The sequence below is a fragment of the Oncorhynchus gorbuscha genome, linkage group LG16 (assembly GCF_021184085.1).
Source record: "Oncorhynchus gorbuscha isolate QuinsamMale2020 ecotype Even-year linkage group LG16, OgorEven_v1.0, whole genome shotgun sequence".
In the NCBI taxonomy this organism is placed as follows: Eukaryota; Metazoa; Chordata; class Actinopteri; order Salmoniformes; family Salmonidae; genus Oncorhynchus; species Oncorhynchus gorbuscha.
In genome coordinates, this window is record NC_060188.1 from 18,560,518 (window position 1) to 18,582,901 (window position 22,384).

General features: G+C 41.2%; 2 protein-coding genes, 1 long non-coding RNA gene and 1 pseudogene across 7 annotated transcripts; 2 read left to right on the forward strand and 2 right to left on the reverse strand.

Annotated features, from left to right (window-relative positions):
* Positions 1-695: 695 nt before the first annotated feature.
* On the reverse strand, positions 696-3,136 carry LOC123998910 (transcription elongation factor 1 homolog). The gene is made up of 4 exons (XM_046304134.1): positions 3,078-3,136; positions 1,818-1,947; positions 1,637-1,707; positions 696-1,463 (listed from the first exon to the last, which is right to left on the reverse strand). The coding sequence occupies exons 2-4, from the start codon at positions 1,931-1,933 to the stop codon at positions 1,399-1,401; spliced, it is 252 nt and encodes an 83-aa protein (XP_046160090.1). The 5' UTR covers positions 1,934-1,947; positions 3,078-3,136; the 3' UTR covers positions 696-1,398.
* Positions 3,137-3,567: 431 nt separating this feature from the next.
* Positions 3,568-5,860, reverse strand: LOC123998911. Of its 4 annotated transcripts, none has more exons than XR_006832363.1 (8): positions 5,813-5,860; positions 5,510-5,583; positions 5,295-5,376; positions 4,928-5,106; positions 4,258-4,346; positions 4,072-4,145; positions 3,822-3,936; positions 3,568-3,661 (listed from the first exon to the last, which is right to left on the reverse strand). It is a non-coding gene; the product is annotated as an uncharacterized LOC123998911 (long non-coding RNA). The 4 variants fall into 4 exon arrangements; XR_006832362.1 differs by having other exon boundaries at positions 4,258-4,768; XR_006832361.1 differs by adding an exon at positions 5,696-5,723 and having other exon boundaries at positions 4,258-5,106; positions 5,813-5,849.
* Positions 5,861-5,999: 139 nt separating this feature from the next.
* On the forward strand, positions 6,000-8,292 carry LOC123999629 (transmembrane protein 205-like). Of its 2 annotated transcripts, none has more exons than XM_046305569.1 (4): positions 6,000-6,151; positions 6,654-6,762; positions 6,927-7,090; positions 7,269-8,292. In XM_046305569.1, exons 2-4 carry the CDS (start codon positions 6,663-6,665, stop codon positions 7,569-7,571), a joined length of 567 nt encoding a protein of 188 aa, XP_046161525.1. In that variant the 5' UTR covers positions 6,000-6,151; positions 6,654-6,662; the 3' UTR covers positions 7,572-8,292. The 2 variants fall into 2 exon arrangements, with proteins under 2 accessions (XP_046161525.1, XP_046161524.1); XM_046305568.1 differs by having other exon boundaries at positions 6,000-6,102.
* A 2,825-nt stretch (positions 8,293-11,117) lies between these two features.
* LOC124000258 lies at positions 11,118-22,076 on the forward strand (annotated as a pseudogene).
* The last annotated feature ends 308 nt before the right edge of the window (positions 22,077-22,384 follow it).

The window sequence follows — 22,384 nt, forward strand, 5'->3', positions numbered from 1 at the left end:
CAAACCTTTGAAAAGCAGGCTTGTTTGCTTGCTAAGAGGTTTGTTCAAGATCAGACACTTCCTGTGTTGCACCTGGAATGTTCCACAGATCACATCTCTATGCCTTGCATGCTCATGTACAAAGCATGGATTGGTTATACCTTGTTCATAGATTCCTTACAGAAAGGGAAACAACATTTTTTACATTTGGGTGAACTATCCCTTTAAGATACATTTAAAAGGTCTTGATATCGGTTACTGGGTGGTATTGTGATGTGTTTTTAAATAGGAATCCCCCCCTGAGGTTCTGACCTCTGGAAATTTATAGTGATGATTTGTCAAACTTTTTTAAAGGCTTAATACTTTAAAAGGAACGTTGTTTGATGCTGAGCTCATAATCTGAAGGCCATATTGCATTTTTTCCCCCTACATTAGTGTGCCATCTAGTGTTTTGAAATCCCTTTAACATTTGAAAAAAAACTACATTCCACAGATTTAAGGTAAAGATTTAAGTGTGCCTCAAGAGGTGTCTTTTATTAAAGAACCTAACTTATTCTGTATCGTCACATGTCCAATAGCTGTATACGAAGTCAGTTGTGCATTAAGAAAATATTTTTAGTTTAGAATGAGAGCCAACCGTGCCTAGTCAAAATACAATTGGCAATATTACCCTCTGGTCTAAAAATGTGTGTCAATGTTGTTCAGACTATCAATTGTTCAGTATTCTGAAAATCTTGTATTTATTTGGCTTTCACTTACAATGAAATTAGCTGCAATACAACAAATCACATCAAAATTTTAAAAAATTAATTTGGGTTGTGAGTGCAAAACTTGCCACCAGGCCATATCAGATGAGTTTTCATTCATATTTGTTCTAGATATTTGAACCATTTCAGCGGTATGTGACAGATGCAGTTAGGTGTGAATTACATTGATGTGTTTATTGATCAAGTCATTCCCATACAAAAAAAAAACATAATTGAAATAAAAATCATGACATCAAACAAAAAACTACAGAATCACCCCTTTTCAATTTTTACAAATGTAACCTACCATTAAAGGGGTACATGGCAGCTTGGGAAAGTCTAAAAACATATCCACCAACAGGCTTACCTGTAAAACATAACAAATGATGAGGTGGTTTGAAACTTAGTGGGATTCTCAAAGATCAGGACCATTGGGACATTTCATTGCCCTACCCACATCCCACCCTGCCACAGAGAGGGAGGACAGGAAGTGTATCTTTCTTCATATCAAATCCATTAGTGTGTAGACACTGAAGATTTCACAGATGTGTTATCTGTCTTTGTTTGTTCTCCACAATCACTACTTGACAAGGCCCTGGCCCAGCCAGAGATATGTGACCCATCATAGGGAATGAGGGGTGAGGTCAGGCAAGAATAGTCAGGGGGACGTCACCTACTGATTGGCTGCTTCGCAAGCATCTATCCAATCACTGTAAACATCCACTGGTTCTGAAAGATCTGGAGACAAATGTCAAGGAAAAGTTCATTTGGGAGGTACAGTTGTAAAGAGATTGCTTTTATTTGTTATTTATATATATTTATTTATTTTACAAATACACAAGCCAATCTGTGAGCTATATGGTGTGTAGATAAGTGAATATAGTGATCCAATCAAATAATCAAAAGGATACAAGTAATGGGAGTCTGGAATTCTTCCAAGCAGACGGTGCACGATATTATCCCTGTGTTTCGAGTGCGTTCCCTGAAAAAAAAAAAAAAATGTGCCTTTGGATAGGGTGTTAGGATATGTATCAACATGTAATCAGTGATCATATTTTACAGCCAGACCATATACTGTTCAACACAACTTACATTTTGACATCACAGGACTTCTCGTGGTTACAAAAGGGACAGGTGAATTGGGTGTCCAAGTTACCCGTCAGTTTCTTTTTGGGAGGTGGCTTCCTCTTTGACTTTCGGCGTCCCATTCTCGATGTATAACCTGTAAAATACAATAGCTACATTTTTTGGAGTTCACAAAACAAGTTCTGTTGACGGTCAAATTCAATGAATAATTAGGTCAATCGTGTTAGCTAGCATATATTATAGCTAGTGTATGATGCTGATATTCATTTGATTTTGGACAGTCATGCTGCGTTCATCTCGTAATTTTGAAAAATACTACTTGTAAACTGGGAACAACTAATGTGTGGGTTCATGTGCTTTGAACTCGTTGAGAATGCTGATTGCCGGTTAATGGCAAACAAGCTGTGTCAACCATGAACGAAAAAGTACAGCTTTCATGCTCATATACATATTAGTGTTATAATAACACTTTTATAAATCATGTTTTGTTGTTGAATTGAACTGCTGAAATGGCTGTTATCGAGGTATTGGCCTTGTCAGAGACAGAGTTCATCATATGGGCAGTAGAGCAAATTGGAGCACAGGGGTGACAGAGAAGTTTCCCATTGGTAATTACGAGTTGGAGGTGCGTTAATGTATTTTCCCCAGCCCTATGCCCCTATTTGGAAATGTACGAGATGTTATAAATGCATCAATATTCTGCCGCTATAGACCATCTACTAGTACGCATGTGCGAGCTAATACATCACGCTTGTGTAAACAAACATATTTCTAACCGTATTTTCCACATAAATTCACATGATATTTCCGATCATTTAGTCCGATGTCGATGATTAACGTTACTTTTCTCTTGTTGGGGCCATGTTCACACTACACAAGAGTGTAGTAGCTAAATTCCCCGCCATCGCGCATGGACTTTTGTTTTTAGCTTGCAGCTATAAAATAGGAGCTCAACAATGTTGCCTTTTATACAAAACGTCCTGCAAATTATACAAGTCCATTTCCAACAATATTGTTAATTGCATGAACCGTTTATTTTTGGATGATTTCTGAAGAGGCAGCTAGATAGTAATAGCTAGTAACGTTAGAGCGCGAGGAAAACAAAGTTAGCTTGTGTTAGCTAACTAACGCTGTATTTGTAATATGCTAGCTATGCACAATTTTTTTTTAAATAGGAGAACTACACATGTAATTTAAAATCGTGCTGAATGTATAATTTAGTTGTTAGCCATATAATAAAACCCGCTGGATTAAGCATTTTCTTACCAGATAAGTGACCCAAGTAATGACGCTAACAAATAGAAATTGTATCCGGAAATTATTCTGAACTCTTTCATCTGATTGGAAGATTAAGGCGCTTTTTAGGGTTGTCATTGGTCAAACAAATTATCAACCCGCCTCTCAGAATTTATAAACCTCTTTGATACAATCCCCAAATAATTACAATATATACATACATTGATTATGCAGTCTACCACAGGAGGCTGCTGAGGGGAGGACGGCTCATAATAATGGCTGGAATGGAATAAATTGAAGGGTATCAAACACATGGAAATAATGTTTCATGAGTTTGATTACCATATCATGTATTCTGTTCCAGCCATTACTATGAGCCTGTCTTCCCCAATGAAGGTGCCACCAACCTCCTGTATTTAATAGTCTACAGTACATAAATATTGTTGGAAAGAAAACAGCATTTTACCTGAATTATTGATAAAGAAATGTGTTGAATGCACAAAGCTCAAACAGAAAATAATTGTCAGTGTAGAACTCGTTTTATTTTATTTGGCAGTGAGACAAGGTAGGCCAAAAGATAGATTGAGGATTCCAGCTATGAACTTTATTTCCTTCTGCAACAGAGACAAAATGAAGAATTCACTTCTAATGTGGTTACCCTTATAACATATACATCAATTTAAGTGTGGTCATTAATTAGATGATAACATGAATTACTGTTGTCAGTAATAGATGAGAAACAGCAAAGAATGTTATTTGTGTGCTTTCATTTACCTGGCAGACACATTGATTTCCACTTTGATCTTTGGTGTCATTCCTTTGGCACGTTCCACTTTGCCTGAATCTGAATCGGCTGGCATAACCCTCTGTCCTATTCGTTCAGTTAGGCCTAGTATGCGATGCAAGAGACCATGCACACAGCAATGAAAACTGATCTCAGCTAACAGAAAAACACACTTTTTATTTCAATGCAAATGCTGTATCTTTTGTAGATCAACAGAAAGTTAATTACCAGATATCTTACCCGTTTTATTGGGAGCCTTGCCTTTCGATATTGTTATAGTTTGAAGCTTATTCTGTAACTCAGAAACATCTGACCTAGGGGAGAACACTTGTTATAAGGATGCATCATCATAATTCATTTAGGAATAGCAGTCTGTCAGATTGCTTGCCATGCTCGTCTACTCTAACCTCACACCAGAACTTTCACCTTAAATTTGACCTGAGCATTTCCTGAGGCCTCTGCAGTTTGAGTATGTCATCCTTCATCTAATAGCTGTCAATCATCCTCTCCAAGCACTGAAAATGGAGATATATATTCCAGAACATGTCACATAACATGAGATAAGCTTCAGCAGTCCAAATCATTATAACCCATGTATAGTTCAGAAGATTGTTTCAAGTGTAAAGTTTGTATAATTTGTTTGATGAGTGAAATCATTCATGTCAAAGTGATTTGGGGGAGAGAAATGTGAGCTCTGAGCTCTGAGCTCTTATAATATTTGCAGTATTTCTCTGTCAATCTGCGCATAGTTTCGTCTCTTAGTTTTTCTAAAAAGGAAAGGAAAACTTGAGTAAGGTTTATAAAAAGCCTCCATTAGAACAACATCATGGAAGGGGGTCTTGTTCTGAAAAACATAAAATCAAACTTGCTAAACAGGCCATGAAAGTTGTGGACTTCCTCCCTTAGCTCAGCAATCTGCTCCCACAGGACTCTTCGACTGAAGAAACAGACAACATACACAGACAAATATGGAGAGGGAATTACATGTTATTACTGCATTATCCCACTGAGCTAAAGTCTGCTTATCATCATGCAAGTGTAGTTCACCAAAGTATCCCCACCACACCACACTCCAGACTGACTTATCCAGATCTACCTGTGGTAGAGTTCCTGAGAGATGTGGTTGATGGCAGCCTGCCTCTGGATATCTGAGGGGTGAGTGCTGGAGCATGAGGCTTGGAGAGTAGGACAGGAGCAGGGAGAGTGGGACAGGAGAGTGCGCAGGTAGTGGAGCTCAGTGGAGACCTCACAGCCTAGGCCCTCAAAAGTGCTGGGCTGGAGGAACGAGGACAGGAGGACAGTTTATGTCATATTTAAGTCATTGTTATGACAGTGCTATTTAGCCCTTATGACAGAGGGTTCAACTCAAATAAAGAGTAACCCATGCATTCAAAAAATAATAATAATCAGGGAATCAAGAGTCAGGTGTGTTTCAGGCGTGATTGTGTTGTGTCCTCCCTTACATTGAAGGACTGCCATGGTATTGAGATTCTGGGTTCTCTCTGCCTCTTGCATGGACAGAGTTTGGCACAGGGAATCAATAGTCTACAAAACAACAAATATTAATTGAAACAATATCCCCTGAATAAAACAGTAACCAATATAAGCCATCAAATAAAACAGTAGACAATAGTGAATATGGGAAGAATACAACATTCTACAGGAAGCAGTTAGTCACCTTGGCTTGTGTTTCAACCTCTGACCTAATTCTTTCCACATCTCGGAGAGACTCCTGAGATTCACCTCCTGCTACTAGAAGACAACTCAAGAAAGTCAGTGAACAATGACCATGCAGTATTACACCAGGCATTGTCAAGTTATTTTACTTTCTGATGATCACATTGACACAATAACACTTACACACCTTCAGCGGGAAGGGGCAGTGGTTCACACTGAAACAACAATCGACATTGTATTGAAAAATCATTCTAACTATTTTGGTACTGTATGACATTGAGTGCCAAATGTGTTTTCTACTCACCAAGGCCCTCTTGTCCTCCATGTCAACTGGCCTGAGCTAAGTTAATTGTATGTGGGTGGAAAAAAACGGCGTCACAATGACAAGGCGGGGATACGTTCTATCTCATTGATAATTGGTTTGTGGTTTATAATTTAACGTAATATGTATTTTGTGATAATGTGATTTGTAGATATTACTTGGGGGGCGTGGTTAATGGCAATTGACGTTTGAGAGAGGAAGTGTTGTTCTAGTGTTCGATCAACGGGAGTTGCGAAAAGAGTGTTTCCCTTCAGTCAACATACCACATGCAGGTAGTTATTTTTCAGTAGAGTTTTTGGAAGGAAAAAAGAAGACAAACAAGTAAGAAGCCACTTTCCTCTCTTTGGAATGCACTGCAACACTACATGCGCGCAGTTGTGTAACTCACCTAGCTAGCGAGTTACTATGGGTTGTGCTAGCGACATTTGTAGTTTATCTGACAAATGCCATTCCACTCATGGTTTCCAATTCCCAAAATGTGATATTGAATTAAGTATTTAATCCTCAACAGTATCATTTTTAGATTTTTTTGTTAGCTAGCTATCCAACTTTGAAGTATTAGTCTTAGTAAACAGGTCAGAACTCTTTTCTCTCGAAGCCTCTATCACTTGCATGCTAATCAAGCTTGCACGTGTAGACGGACCACTTTCCAGTCATCAAATGATGCTGTTTTAAGGGGGTTTCAAAAGGTCTTTGTAGAATTAGTGATTTTGTGTGGGGATGTTTTTGGGGGTTTTATGTCCCCAATGCTGTAAATGAATGTTTCATTATCTGGTTTGCTTGCTAACATTTATCTGGGACTTTTTCTATTTTTGTCCCCCAGATTAATACCATGGTCACCGAAGGGGAGCCTACAGATTTGGTAAAAGTGCTGCACCTGCTGGTGCTGTCTTTCGCATGGGGAATGCAGTTGTGGGTCTCCTTTATAGCAGGTGATGATATTGGGATCGATAGTGGATGAGCAGAGGAAATCTGTTAGATTGTAGGGTTTTGCTAACACTTGAAGTGGCATATCAAAAGTTAAAATTAAGAATTTGAGGCACTGTATTTGTCACCCCATTTCTCTCACTTACATTATCTCTTTTCCCACCCACAGGTTTTACACTGGGGAAGCAGGTAACACTGCACACCTTTGGGCTGGTGCAAAGCAAGCTGTTCCCTGTCTATTTCTATTGCTTACTGGGCAGCAACTTTGTCAGCCTGGCTGTGTATGCAGTCTACCACCCCAGAGAGCTGCTGGATTGGCACGAAAGCCTGCAGGTTATATCACATTCTGTTTTGTAATTTAGGGCAGGATTCAATCTGTACTGGTGAAGCGTTACAGCCTGCACAATCAACATGTAAAGATTATTTCCGATTTAGATAATGGTTGTATCTACATTATAGACGTCACCTATGTTATTGACAATTCTGAATAAAAATTGTTCTTCCCCTATAGATGGCCCTGTACTTTGTGGCAGTCATCATGGCAGGTCTAAACGCACAGTGGTTTGGCCCGTCTGCCACAGAGGTCATGTTCAAGCTGCGGGAGGTGGAGCAGGAGCATGGCCTGGGGAACCAAATAGGGATAGGGAGCCAGAGGGAAGCCTACGCCAAACTCAGGGAGCAGGACCCCAAGTACAAGGCCTACAAGAGCACCTTTGGCCACTATCATGGTCTGTCCAACCTATGCAACCTGATTGGCTTTATCTGCACAACCACCAACATAGTGTACACAGCTCTCAATTTACACACCATTTAGAGATTGTGTATATGTGGTGTTTGGTGACAGGTTTTCATATTGTCTGTCAATGAGAGGATGTATGTATCAAGTGTCTCAGAGTAGGAGTGCTGATGTAGGATTTTTGCCTTTAAATCATAAATATTATTACATAGCTCTGGAAAAAATCTGAAAAGATGTCATTGGTCAAAAGACCAATTAGTGGGGGAAAAATATCAGAATTGGCTGCCTGTGTAAATGCAGCTTTAGGCATATTACATATGGATCTTAGTTCAGCACTCCTAATGAGACGCTTGATGCATACGGCCCTCAAACAATGCTTAACCATATTTTTTTTAATGTACCTTTTTAATCTAATTGTTTCACCTGTCAATAGAAAACAGCACACAATGTCAAATTATTTCTGGTCTTAAAACGGAGGTTTAACACTTACACAGAACTTGAAGATACATTTTTTTTGAAAAGCACAAGCTTCTGATGGGATAAAGGATGGGACATTGTATTGCTTATGACTTCCACTAGAGGGTACTGTCTGCAGAACATTTATTTTTACAATCATCAGGCAGTTATTTTTTAACAATTTAATATTTAGCTCAGGGTTGTTGCACAGAATGATGTACTGTGAATAAATCACAATTATGGAAATTCCTACAAATAATGAATTCAATAGCACCAATAATATTAAGTCATTTTTTTATGTTGAAACAAGAAAAAATAAAGTTCAGTTTGAGTTGTTACCCTTGATGGATTCAGGAAATGCACTCTCCTACAGTTTGAGCATTTTCTTTGGAAAATCAGGTGCAATACTGGGTCAATAACATGCAACATATTGAGACCAGACCACACAGTTAGTGCCCACCTCTTGGAACAGACTGGTTCTAACTTCATTATTGTGATGGACATCACATTTTTTTTAAACAGCTTTGAATAAATGGACCGACCAGTGCTTTGCTGGCAAGCCTGGGAGTAGAGGGATGATGTCTTAATAAAGTTAAAATATCACTAATGGATAACTGGACAGAACCCAAAACTAATGGTGTTTCAGAGTGAGTGAAAAGGCTTCTAGTCTGGTTGTTTTAGCTGCATGCATGTATCTTTATTAGTGTTAATGTCAAACTACAATGTTGAGATTTTGACTCAGAATAGTTAGTTTACAGTGGCAAATCAAAAATAACATTTATTTATATAGCCCTATCAGCTAATATCTCAAAGTGCAGTACAGAAACCCAGCCTAAAACCCCAAACAGCAAGCAATGCAGGTGTAGAAGCACGGTGGCTAGGAAAAACTCCCTAGAAAGGCCAAAACCTAGGAAGAAACCTAGAGAGGAACCAGGCTATGTGGGGTGGCCAGTCCTCTTCTGGCTGTGCCGGGTGGAGATTATAACAGAACATGGCCGAGATGTTCAAATGTTCATAAATGACCAGCATGGTCGAATAATAATAAGGCAGAACAGCCAGGTGGACTGGGGACAGCAAGGAGTCATCATGTCAGATGGTCCTAGGGCTCTGGTCCTCCGAGAGAGAGAAAGAAAGAGAGAATTAAGAGAGAGCATACTTAAATTCACATAGGACACTGGATAAGGTCCCAAGAAACAAAGAGATCTTCTGTTGAATCTGACAATTAATCTTATTGGTTGTACAGTCGTCTCAAATAAAACTGTGAAGGACCTCGGCGTTACTCTGGACCCTGATCTCTCTTTTGAAGAACATTTCAAGGACAGCTTTTTTCCATCTACGTAACATTGCAAAAATCAGAAACTCTGTCCAAAAATGATGCAGAAAAATTAATCCATGCTTTTGTCACTTCTAGGTTAGACTACTGCAATGCTCTACTTTCCGGCTACCCGGATAAAGCACTAAATAAACTTCAGTTGGTGCTAAATACGGCTGCTAGAATCCTGACTAGAACCAAAAAAAATGATCATATTATTCCAGTGCTAGCCTCCCTACACTGGCTTCCTGTCAAAGCAAGGGCTGATTTCAATGTTTTACTGCTAACCTACATGGGCTTTACATGGGCTTGCTCCTACCTATCTCTCTGATTTGGTCCTGCCGTACATACCTACACGTACGCTACGGTCACAAGACGCAGGCCTCCTAATTGTCCCTAGAATTTCTAAGCAAACAGCTGGAGGCAGGGCTTTCTCCTATAGAGCTCCATTTTTATGGAACGGTCTGCCTACCCATGTCAGAGACGCAAACTCGGTCTCAACCTTTAAGTCTTTACTGAAAAATCATCTCTTCAGTGGGTCAAATGATTGAGTGTGGTCTGGCCTAGGAGTGGGAGGGTGAACAATGTACGAAGGGCTATATAAATACAATTGATTTGATAAGACAGGATAAGTACTACTATAACAAACTGACCCTAGCCCCCCGACACAAACTACTGCTGCATAAATCATCATGATGAAACCGTTTAATATGGAAAGAGAGTGACAGTGTCATAGGATATCTTGTTTAGATTCCTTATTATGCCTATACTTCATGTCTCTCAGCAGTCTGGGCCACTCCTCTTGGCTCAGAAGGAAAGACTTCCTCTTGAGATGAGCCTTGTCAGTCAGGCTTAAGTGGCACAAGGAAATAGCATTCTTTGAACTCCAGCAGCACAAATTCACCTACTCTCTGATTAGGAGAGATTTCAAGAGAAATCTCTCCCTATGTAATTAGAGGTAAACCAGGCCACCAATTCTGTAATTTCTTTGTTTACTTTTCAAAAAAAGGAAAATACCAAATTATCTAAATACATACTGGTACACCACAACCAAACTCATTCACTCCCCATGTTACATTACCCAGATACCACAGCTGGTCAATGAGCCACAAACTGGTGGTGTTGGTATGGTGGATATGGTGCTGCTAGAAGTAAGCTGTGTGAACTAGAAAACAAAGTACCCTTCATGTGCAGTAGTAGAAAAAACATTTCACACACTGCTGATTTCTGGAATTCCTAAGTAGTGACTATGTGGTAGTGTCAAACAGGATTTCCAAAACTCTGTGCTCATTTTATTTTTTGCCCTAGCACTAACCATCAAAGCCATGGTGGCTTTGATTATTTGAATCAGCCGTGTAGTGCTTGAGCAAAAACCAAAACATGCACCTAAAGGGGGCCCTAGGACCGAGTTTGGGAAACCCTGGTCTAAAAGACCAGGAAGTGTCAAGGATGTACACTTATTCACTCACAGAAATCATTCTGATTTATTAACTGGTGGATGCTTTTACAAAGTTGGCTTACCATATCTGTACGAAAATATTAACTTACACAACATTTTAGAATCTAAACCCAGTGATCTCATTAGTGTATTTCTAATGATCTACAACTCTGCATTATCAAATGTTGAGTTATACTTAATAAATTATGAGGTTGGCAGACTGCAAAGCATCTCCAAAATTCAGATCAGAAGACTGACCCAGCTGAGAGTATTCCCTATTTTCTTCAACAATTTAATACACATTAACATAAGTCAAACACAAACATACTGTATATGCTGCCTTGATTTGTGAAAGTTCTTATTTCGAAACAGGCTAGAGCGGAGTGAGGGATCATAAAGACCAGGAAATTTGCTCTCTGGAAGTGTGTGAGAGATTATAGCTGTGTGAATACTGTCGTGTGAGGTGGCCACTACACTGACTGCTGCGCTCTCGAAGGGTGGGTGCTCCTTTGTACACAAACGAGATCCGGGAGCTGCCTGTTCTATTCCGCAAACGCTCAGAGGAAAACGGTGAGGCAGAAAGCCGTGGGCGGAAAGAGAATTCAGGTTGTTGAAGACCCTAGGGAACTTTCACTCTTCACTTGAAAGGAAATAACATTGAAGGTTAAAGTCAAAGAATTTCATTTTCCATAGATTAGGTAAGTGGTTGGAAAAAGTTTTGTAAATATTTTCTGCGCCTTTGTCCAGCTTCCTTCATGTACAAATATAAATAACTTGCTGGGCATTGTATTCTCGTTTACTTAACTCAATGTAATGTACACTGGACTTAGTTGTACATGTTTCTATAATGTGACAACAGGTTTTCGAGTCATCGCCAATTAATCCTCGAGGCTCGAGCACCTGGTGCGATTTGATCTCCGACGGATTTTCTTCACCCGCATTCTCTGTATAGAGTCTACTTTGGCAGTTCTATATCATAAATATATATAGCGGTCACACTCTAGGCGGCATGTGCCTTCTCCCTACAGTTTTCAGCCATTAGCGTCATCCATGACTACCTCATGTGAACTAAAATCCCGACGCTGTGTTTCAACGTTTTGAAACGTCAAATCATCGCTTGCTATGTGGCCTTTGCATTAGCGAGAAATAATCCTTTAAAAAAAAAATGCACAGATCTATGCAGCTATGGGTGCCTCTATCTGACAAAACTATACCTCCCGAGTTACGCTTACATACAGGTGTTCAGAACACGCTCCATGGCTAATTAGCACAGGTGGTCGCCTCTTATCTTCAGTAAACAAGCTCTGTAACATGGAGATATGGCCTTGTGGGAACACTAACCACAGGAGGTTGGTGGCACCTTAATTGGGGAGGACAGGCTCGTGCTAATGGCTGGAGTGGAATGGTTAAAATGCATCAAACACATAGGTTCCATGTGATTAATGTCATTCACTCCTTTCCAGCCATTATTAGGAGTCGTCCTCCACTGACACCAACCCTATCAAGGTGTATCAAATCAACCTTTTTAAATGATTTCTCACTGGTATGAAAGATAAGATCCTTATGCTTCCAAAACAGACGCTTGTTAATGTTCAGATTGAGCATCCGGGCTCTTAACAAAACTCCCCCATACAGAAGATGCCTTTTGTCCAATAACTTATGTGTAATGTCATGAAACTGAGAGTCATGATCAAGGGCTTATAGAGATGGAGAATGGACACTTGACAACTTTCAATATGATGGGTAGAGAGTGAGTGAGTGAGTTGACACAAAAGTATCGGCCTACTTATTGTGCTATTCATTTGAGTTTGTCCAGGTATACTGAAACCACTACAATTTACTAACCTACCTCCTTCACCTGTGTTTACGACCATTCTTTAATAGGGAACAGACAGCTGCCAACCAAGAGTTAATTTCCTATAACAGCCAGGGACCTTACTCTGCAAACAGTGCCAGCTGAGAGACCACACTAGGCCTATTCACCATAATGGCCTCTATTTGTTTTACAGAACTAATGCTTCTCCAATGCATAAAAAAATGACTCCCATTTCAACTCTACTAAGTGGAGGCCTGTTCTGTGATGACAGTGATGTAAAATCTGTCCCGTCAGAGATGTACCCGATTATTGTGGCAGATGGTGGCATGCCAGTATTAAATTCATCACCCCCTGGTCAAAGTGATCTAATGCTACTTGTCCACAAAGACTTTTGGCAATGTGTTTCTCAACACTTCATCATTCAGTGACTTTGGTCTCTAATATCTTAGAATAATTTGGACAGTATGACTGCAGCATTGGGCTGGATTATATAATATTATTATTGGATATTGAATTGAGTGATATTGTAGGCTACTCACTGCCTCAGCAGCACAACAGTTGTCACAGATTTAGGGTAGAAAAACAGTTTCCCCAAATATGATTTTGCCTTAAAGACTTCTTAAGCCACAGTGTAAATGTGCATGATGTGACCAGGATTTAGTAGGCTTACGTTCTGAGGGGAAAACAACATTTGATCCAATGGATTTCCCGCATATTCTTTGTACACAGTGTGGGACCTATGATCCAATGACTTCAGACCCGCAAAGCAATGGTCAGATGAAAGTTTGATTGGTGCCATGTGATAGGGGATTATAGATAGGGGTCCTTCTGTAGCTCAGTTGGTAGAGCATGGCGCTTGTAACGCCAGGGTAGTGGGTTCGATTCCCAGGACCACCCATACGTAGAATGTATGCACACATGACTGTAAGTCGCTTTGGATAAAAGCGTCTGCTAAATGGCATATATTATATTATTATTATTATAGTAGACCTGCCTTTTGCACAGAATCTTTACAAAATCGTTTTGGCCTGTACATCATGCATTTGCCATATTTCACACATTTACTGCACAGGTCATCCCCCATGTTACAAGTAAGGGGCAGTGACTCACTCTCACACCCTATAATCTCTGTGGGCACAAACATGGAATCATAGCGATACAGCTTCAACAACAGATTTTCTTTGCCCCACAATAGTGTCTGTGGACCGTCCTCTACATTCCCCTTTGTTGTTAAATATCACTACATCTTAAGATGGACATGCTGAGCTAGCTGGCCTGGCCCATTAATTGGCCTGGTGGTTATGTTCTGGACCGGTATCCAAGGAGACAGTCCTCATCAGAGGGAAGCTGTGGTGTGCAGCCCTGATTGTTCAGCTGAGGACGAGGGGGGAGACCATGGACTCTCCTTTCACGCCCATTCCTTGCAGTCATTACACCCACTTTTAGGAATGAGTGACAGACACTAAAAGGTCTTTATGGTGTGCAACTTGATACCCAGTGGCAGATGCTTGCAGCCTGCAAGTGACTGAGTCATAATAGCTATGACGAGCAGGTTTTAAACTCCCCGCAACCCTTCGTTACTGGATCATAACAATTTCGGGGACTGGGCCTGGCCTGTTGATTTTACCTACCAACTGTTGGTATGAAATTGAATGACTCATCAAATGTTGTGTCACATGCGCCGACTACAAACAGTGAAAGGCTTACTTACGAGCCTCTAACCTGATGATTGTGTTTAATTCACCCTGAGCTGTAGTATCACCTCTCACACCTCTGCCTTCCCTTCTAGATGGCGTCAGTGAATGACTCTCGCCTTCAGCAGCAGCCTGCCCAGAAGGATGCGGCTGACCAGAACTTTGACTACATGTTCAAGCTGCTGATCATTGGCAACAGCAGTGTGGGGAAGACCAGCTTCCTGTTCCGCTATGCTGATGACTCCTTCACCTCAGCCTTTGTCTCCACTGTGGGCATAGACTTCAAGGTCAAGACCGTCTTCCGCAATGAGAAAAGGATAAAGCTACAGATATGGGTGAGTTAGCCTTATGCATTTTGTCCCACATGCCAGCTATGGTCTCTACAACATGATTGCCACCTTTGTGCCACATTTTTGCCATCATAGTGGACTCACATACACATCCCATCAAGAGGAAAGTTGTCTTCTGTATTAAACCAGAATATAAATCCATAGGCCAAATCCTTTGCTATTGAATTGTGTTTTTCTGACAGATGGCTGATAATTCTATAGTGGGTCAATCACCAACTTTCATCTGCAAGGCCCTTGCATTTTACACAGTTGTGTAAAAATACTTTGAAGTACTACTTAAGTTATTGTTTGGGGGTACTTTACAATTAATATTTGACAACTTTTACTCCATTTTATTCCTAAAGAAAATATGTACTTTATTACTCCCATACACTTTCCTTGACACCCAAAAGTATACATTACATTTTGAATGCTCAGTCAGGACAACAATATGGTCCAATTCACACACCTATCAATATAACGCATCTGGTGGACCACTAAACACAAATACTGCATTTTTAAAAGATGTCTGAGTGTTGGAGTGTGCCCCTGGCTTTCTGTAAATCACGCCATTGGGTTTCCTTAATATAAGGAATTAGATTTATAGTATGTCATTTTTTACCTTAAGCATGACGATTTATCAATTTTTTCACCACTGTAATTAAGTACATTTAAAACCAGACGCTTTAAGACTTAAGTACAGTGCCTTGCGAAAGTATTCGGCCCCCTTGAACTTTGCGACCTTTTGCCACATTTCAGGCTTCAAACATAAAGATATAAAACTGTTTTTTTGTGAAGAATCAACAACAAGTGGGACACAATCATGAAGTGGAACAACATTTATTGGATATTTCAACCTTTTTTAACAAATCAAAAACTGAAAAATTGGGCGTGCAAAGTTATTCAGCCCCCTTAAGTTAATACTTTGTAGCGCCACCTTTTGCTGCGATGACAGCTGTAAGTCGCTTGGGGTATGTCTTTATCAGTTTTGCACATCGAGAGACTGAATTTTTTCCCCATTTCTCCATGCGAAACAGCTCGAGCTCAGTGAGGTTGGATGGAGAGCTTTTGTGAACAGCAGTTTTCAGTTCAAGGGGGCCGAATACTTTCGCAAGGCACTGTAGTATTTTATTGGGTGACTTTCACTTCAGTCATTTTCTATTATCCTATTGTGACTAGGGGGCAGTATTTTCATTTTTGGAAAAATAACGTTCCCGTAGTAAATGGGAAATTCTGTCAGGACAAGATGCTAGAATATGCATATAAGTGACAGCTTAGGATAGAAAACACTCTAAAGTTTCCAAAACTGTAAAAATATTTTCTGTGAGTATAACAGAACTGATGTTGCAGGCGAAAGCCTGAGAAAAATCCAATCCGGAAGTGCCTCATGTTTTGAAAGCGCTGCGTCCCTATTGAGCAGTGAATGGGCTATCAATCAGATTACTCTTTCTCCGTATTCCCGAAGGTGTCTACAGCATTGTGACGTAGATTTACGCATTTATGTTGAAGAATACCCGTAAGCGGCTACATTGCGCAAGTGGTCACCTGATGGCTCCCAGAGTGACTCTCGCGTAAAATACAGAGGTAGCCATTATTCCAATTTTCCTACTGAAAAACGAATTGTCCCGGCGGATATATTATTGAATAGATATTTGAAAAACACCTTGAGGATTGATTATAAACAACGTTTGCCATGTTTCTGTCGATATTATGGAGCTCATTTGGAATATTTTTCGGTGTTTTCGTGACTGCAATTTCCGGGCGATTTCTCAGCCAAACGTGAAGAACATTTTGAAAATCTGAGATGACAGGGTGATTAACAAAATGCTAAGCTGTGTCTCAATATATTTCAATTGTGATTTTCATGAATAGGAATATTTTCTAGGAATATTTATGTCCGTTGCGTTGTGCTAATTAGTGTCAATCGATGATTACGCTCCCGCATGTGGGATGGGTAGTCACTAGAGGTCTTTTAAGGTATCTTTGCTTTTACTCAAGTATGACAATTGAGTATTTTTTCCACCAATGATTTTATCCTCTGTCTCTCTTGTATGTTCTGCAGAAAACTTGGTTTCTCATCTCAAGCTACTGCAATGTGTTGCTGCTGCTTGTACCACATGCTCTCGAGACTAAGGCTGTGCTTGGACAGGCAGACCAATTCTGATCCATTTTCCAATTATTGGTCTTTTGACCAACCACAGATCTTTTCACATCAGTTCTTTTTCAAAGCTGAACGATTGGTCAAAAGACAAATTAGTGTGAAAAAATATCAGGTTCTGTGAAAATACTTGAATTACAGAGCTACCAGATTTCTACAATGTATTTCTCTTTAGCCTAGTCCCCTGACGTCTGAAAGTGTTTCAAAGCAAACTATTTCCACGTACAGTGAATGCTGTTTAAACAAGACAAACATCCTATATGGTATTGTATTCAATCAAGATGAATCAGCAGCAACCGTGTCCACACCAATGTACACACCAAAACCAAGCTGACTGACGCACTGACCCTGTTTCCACCTAGGACACGTGATTTGGCTTAATGTCGTCAGTGGTGGCTGGGATCACTGAATGCCATCCGATGAGCATCCAGTGATTTTCAAATCAGAGAACAATGAAACCTTCCTCAGTTTGCCTCATACATTGGAGGTGTGGAAGTAGCAACCATGTTCAATAAATGAGCCCTGGCTTCGAGAGCAAGTGTACAGTTAATGAACAACCCTATTTGGATGGCGTTTAATCTGCAGCGCCCTGTTTTCACTCAAACCCTCTGAGCCTCACCAATCTATGAAGGGTGTACAGGTGGTGCGCTGTCCACACTGCTGCAAGCTTTCCTCCGCGTCTGTGGCATGAAAGGCTTGAAAAAAATGTTTTCTCGTGGTTTTAAAAATTAGTTTAATTTGAAGCCTTCTATAGAACCATTACCTCAACCTGAACCATACTGTTTATTCTAGGAGGATACACCGCATGGCAATATGTTAACTGCACAATGACACACCTGGTGTCGGAACCACAAAGCCCAGGGCTTAGATTGTGTCCCTGCTTTGTTTGGGCGGCAGGACCAGGTGACGCTTGCTGAGAAGGGTCCTAGTGACATCAATGGCTCTGACCCCCAACCATTTTACACTTATTGTCATCATGCATATGCTTTTGGGCAGTATTTTCTTTACTTGGTGTATAGATAGTTGTGGAGACAGTGTGAGCCATGGGGACAGTGTATTTGGTTAGTGCTCCTGTAAGATCCATTACGATGCCAAATATTTGATCATGTCTGCACATATCAGGTAAGATCTGCATCTGGTATCCTTCATTCATAAATGAAACAAAAATGACCCTGAGATGACGCAGACTCTCCTTCTGGGTAAGGTCATTGAACAGAAGTACACCGCTGCGGATACACCGACTCACTCACTTACAGAGCACTTGTCTCTCTAGCCCGGCACCTGCTCTAAGTTGAGAACAGCTCTATTTCTTGCAATCTCTAAATCGGTGGCAGTTTGTTCGGGCTGACTACCCTGCACACTATTAGCCCTAATGAAACATTCATAAAACACCCACCCCACTATTCAGTGATGTGAAGTCCTCCAATGCAAATGAGGGACCCAGGCCAGGTTACCAAGCGACGGCCAAGGATCGTTGCCGTGCCAATTTAACCCCCACACCTGCTTGACTTTAACCTTTTCTAGGGAAGCAACTCTGACATCACACTCAACCTCTACTTAATTGAAAGGGGCGGCAGCGTAGCCTAGTGGTTAGAATGTTAGACTAGTAACCGAAAGGTTGCAAGTTCAAATCCCTGAGGTGACAAGGTACTAATCTGTCATTCTACCCCTGTACAGGCAGTTAACCCACTGTTCCTAGGCCGTCATTGACAATAAGAATTTGTTCTAAACTGACTTGCCTAGTTAAATAAAGGTAAGATAAACAGGTCTCTACAGCTCTGCGGCACCAGAGAGCTGTTATCGACATCTGAAACTCTCCGTGTTCTTACTGGGTTTTTGTTAGTGGGCCAGGGTTTGTTGTTTGACAAGATGGACATGACAAAGGTAAGATAAACAGGTCTCTACAGCTCTGCGGCACCAGAGAGCTGTTATTATTAGTCTTTGTTTAATCATGTAGTCTTTTCTAGACTTGCTGAATATTTACAAGCGTATACACACATACTCACCTCTAGCATCTCAAGTCTGTAGGCCTTAGTCAATATTGCCCCCTTCTGGTCTCACAAAATACCACACAATGTAACATGTTCCCAAACCCAACCTGTAAAGAATGACCATCCATCATGTTCCCCACAGGACACAGCGGGACAGGAGCGCTACCGTACCATCACCACAGCCTACTACAGAGGAGCCATGGGCTTCCTGCTGATGTATGACATCACCAACCAGGACTCCTTCAACGCAGTTCAGGACTGGTGAGTAAAAGGTAGAAGGTTCCATCATTTCCATATTGACCCTGCTGCCTTCTCAGACTGTGCATTTGTCTACTCTCACCTCGGTCATACAGGGCAACCAGATTAAGACATACTCTTGGGACAACGCACAGGTGATCCTGGTGGGAAACAAGTGTGAACTGGAGGATGACAGGCTGGTCCCCACAGAGGAAGGCCAGAGACTGGCCGAAGATCTTGGTGAGTAGTATCCACGACAGCATGCAGTCTTCGCAAAGACTATACACCAAGAGGTCACACTACCACGGCATACTGACCTCATGAGAACACACTTACACCCAGATATAACAGGGGACACCGAACACTTAATTTCCCCGTCTCTGTCTGACAGGGTTCCAGTTCTTCGAGGCCAGCGCCAAGGACAACATCAACGTGAAGCAGGTGTTTGAGAGGCTGGTAGACGCCATCTGTGAGAAGATGAACGAGAGCATGGGCGGAGATGCCAACCTGTTGTCCAATCACAGGAGCACCAGTCTACAGGACTCGCCTCCAGAGAACCATGGGGGCTGTGGCTGCTAAATCCCGCCTCACTTCTCCTCACAGCCCCACCACAAACCGGGCGGCAGCGTAGCCTAGTGGTTAGAGTGTTGGACTAGTAACCGGAAGGTTATGAGTTCAAACCCCCGAGCTGACAAGGTACAAATCTGTCGTTCTGCCCCTGAACAGGCAGTTAACCCACTGTTCCCAGGCCGTCATTGAAAATAAGAATGTGTTCTTAACTGACTTGCCTGGTTAAATAAAGGTTAAAAAAAAATGAAGGTGCTTTTGTTTTGGATGCCCCCTGGCTAGGTGCTCTGCTTCGAATGTATTCATTGGACTAAACTTCTCAGAATTCAAAACCAAAATTCAAAATTCAAAACCAGACAGAAAACAGCACCCCAAAACCTGAAAAACAAAATCCACATTTTTGCTGTGATATCCTTGATCAAAATCTAGATGTAACTGTAATTAATGAAATCAGATGACATCATCCAGAAAATCACAAAACTGAGTTATTCTGCTGCTTTGGCCTTTTGCTTCCTTATTTCCCTGACCTCCGTGCTTTATTCTGTGACACTGAAGATGCAATTTTGCCATGTCCTCAGAATAATTGTGCACTACTATTTTTGAGACTTTCTTAATTAACCACTACTGCTTATGGGAAAGAGGAGGTGAAAAGTCTGAGATTCTGCTCCAAACAATGTTAGAGTAATGTTGTGCTCTAGGATGTTTGTCTGGGAGGAAGTCGTATAACACTAATGACACTGACACGCGTCATGTGATCTGCTCTGGCATGTCCCCGCTCACCCCTCTGTGCTCCCTTCCTACTCATTGTTCTTACACTTTCCAACCCGATTGCACCAGGCTTCAACAGTGTCCTGTAATCTGGATGTGCCAGTGTAAACTGTCTGCATTACTTGCATGATGTTACTGTACTGTTCTTGCATCTAAGTTACTGTCTATGAAGTAGCCTAATTAAAGCGAGGTGATTGGCCAAGCATGACACCCATGCTAATTAATTTTCCAAATCATACGCTTAAACAGAAAGACAAATGGTGCACCTAAAGCATGTACAGTGCATTCCATTGTACTGCTTGGATGGCTTCAGTAGAAAAAATATGCATCTCTCCAACTGGACTGGAGAGACATGTATCTCCCTGTTCTCCGGTCCTCTGTTACTCACAGACACTGCCATTTCCCTATCACTAGCCCCACACTGTTCACTGGTCCTCTGTTACTCACAGACACTGCCATTTCCCTATCACTAGCCCCAGACTGTTCACTGGTCCTCTGTTACTCACAGACACTGCCATTTCCCTATCACTAGCCCCACACTGTTCACTGGTCCTCTGTTACTCACAGACACTGCCATTTCCCTATCACTAGCCCCACACTGTTCACTGGTCCTCTGTTACTCACAGACACTGCCATTTCCATATCACTAGCCCCACACTGTTCACTGGTCCTCTGTTACTCACAGACACTGCCATTTCCCTATCACTAGCCCCACACTGTTCACTGGTCCTCTGTTACTCACAGACACTGCCATTTCCCTATCACTAGCCCCACACTGTTCACTGGTCCTCTGTTACTCACAGACACTGCCATTTCCCTATCACTAGCCCCAGACTGTTCACTGGTCCTCTGTTACTCACAGACACTGCCATTTCCCTATCACTAGCCCCACACTGTTCACTGGTCCTCTGTTACTCACAGACACTGCCATTTCCCTATCACTAGCCCCACACTGTTCACTGGTCCTCTGTTACTCACAGACACTGCCATTTCCCTATCACTAGCCCCACACTGTTCACTGGCCATCAGTTAGGGTCAGGCACGGTCCCGGCGTGATAGCAGCCTTGTGTTTTCACGCCAAAGCACTGCTAAAGCTGAGGGGTTGAGTCAAAGCCCGCCAAAAGTATTCATGAGCGCCTACTCTCTCCCATTGCTTATCACAAAGACACTTATCCACCTGGATGCACAGCTGATGCTGACTCACTGTTTGATATTAGCGGGCTGATTTGTATCAAGTGATTTCCCTTGTTTATCTCCTACCACGAGGAAGTGGTCTCGTTGTGGTGTGAAACATTTTACTGGAGACTTAACTGTTAACCTTTTATAGCTGTGTAAAAACACTATACCCACATTACATCTGCATTATGCCCAAGTTGTAAAGCTTTCTCCTGGGTGTTGTTTGTCAGTGTATTTAAATAGTGTTTTTCTTTCTGCTGCTGAAGGTAACTGGATTGAAAGAGGTTTTACTGAAAGTCCTGAGGAGGACTTCTCTAAATCACATGCTGATGCACTGATACCCAGTTTATCTAAATATACAGTTGATTAAAAAAAACATTTTTTTTTGGATAATTATGTTCATCTGAAATTGAGTCATTTTATCCTTTTATTGTCTTTCTGTGGAATTGGTTAGTTTTGTGTAGTCCGGCATTCCATAGGTTATATAGGAGGTTTGTTATAATATTAAGGGGGAACTATACTGTTGTGTCTTAATGTATATTTGTTTTGTTCCTATTTAAAGCTCTGTTTGATGGAAAATCTTATTAGAAAAGGCATATACATTGAATGTGTTTATGAAAATAAAGACTACAAAATATAAATGCTGAGTTGTCGTTTTATTGTGCAATCCTGATGCTAAATCGTTTAGATGATTAGAATTTGTGAAAGCACAACATCTGTGCAGTCAAGCGGACAAAGGCTTGAGACCCATGTTCTATGTGGTTAGGTTAGTCTTCATGGTAATACCATCTATAATTTATGGCCTTACGTCCTACCTCCCTTCCCATTTGGATGGGGGGGGGGGGTAATCTAACGCCACAGAAAACCACACTGCTGTGGTCCTCAACAATAAGAGGTTTCCTGGTGCCCTTTCCTGTCACCTACCAGTTACCCACATCCTTTCTGTGTC

Excerpts from the sequence above, each read along its gene's own strand:
- LOC123998910 (XM_046304134.1), bottom strand. The coding sequence starts at position 1,933 with ATGGGACGCCGAAAGTCAAAGAGGAAGCCACCTCCCAAAAAGAAACTG. Across the intron at positions 1,708-1,817 it reads AAGTCCTGTGATGTCAAAAT|GGAACGCACTCGAAACACAG; the intron begins GTAAGTTGTGTT and ends TTTTTTTTTCAG. Across the intron at positions 1,464-1,636 it reads ATTCCAGACTCCCATTACTT|ATCTTTCAGAACCAGTGGAT; the intron begins GTATCCTTTTGA and ends ATTTGTCTCCAG.
- LOC123999629 (XM_046305568.1), top strand. Across the intron at positions 6,763-6,926 it reads GTGGGTCTCCTTTATAGCAG|GTTTTACACTGGGGAAGCAG; the intron begins GTGATGATATTG and ends TCCCACCCACAG. Across the intron at positions 7,091-7,268 it reads ATTGGCACGAAAGCCTGCAG|ATGGCCCTGTACTTTGTGGC; the intron begins GTTATATCACAT and ends CTTCCCCTATAG.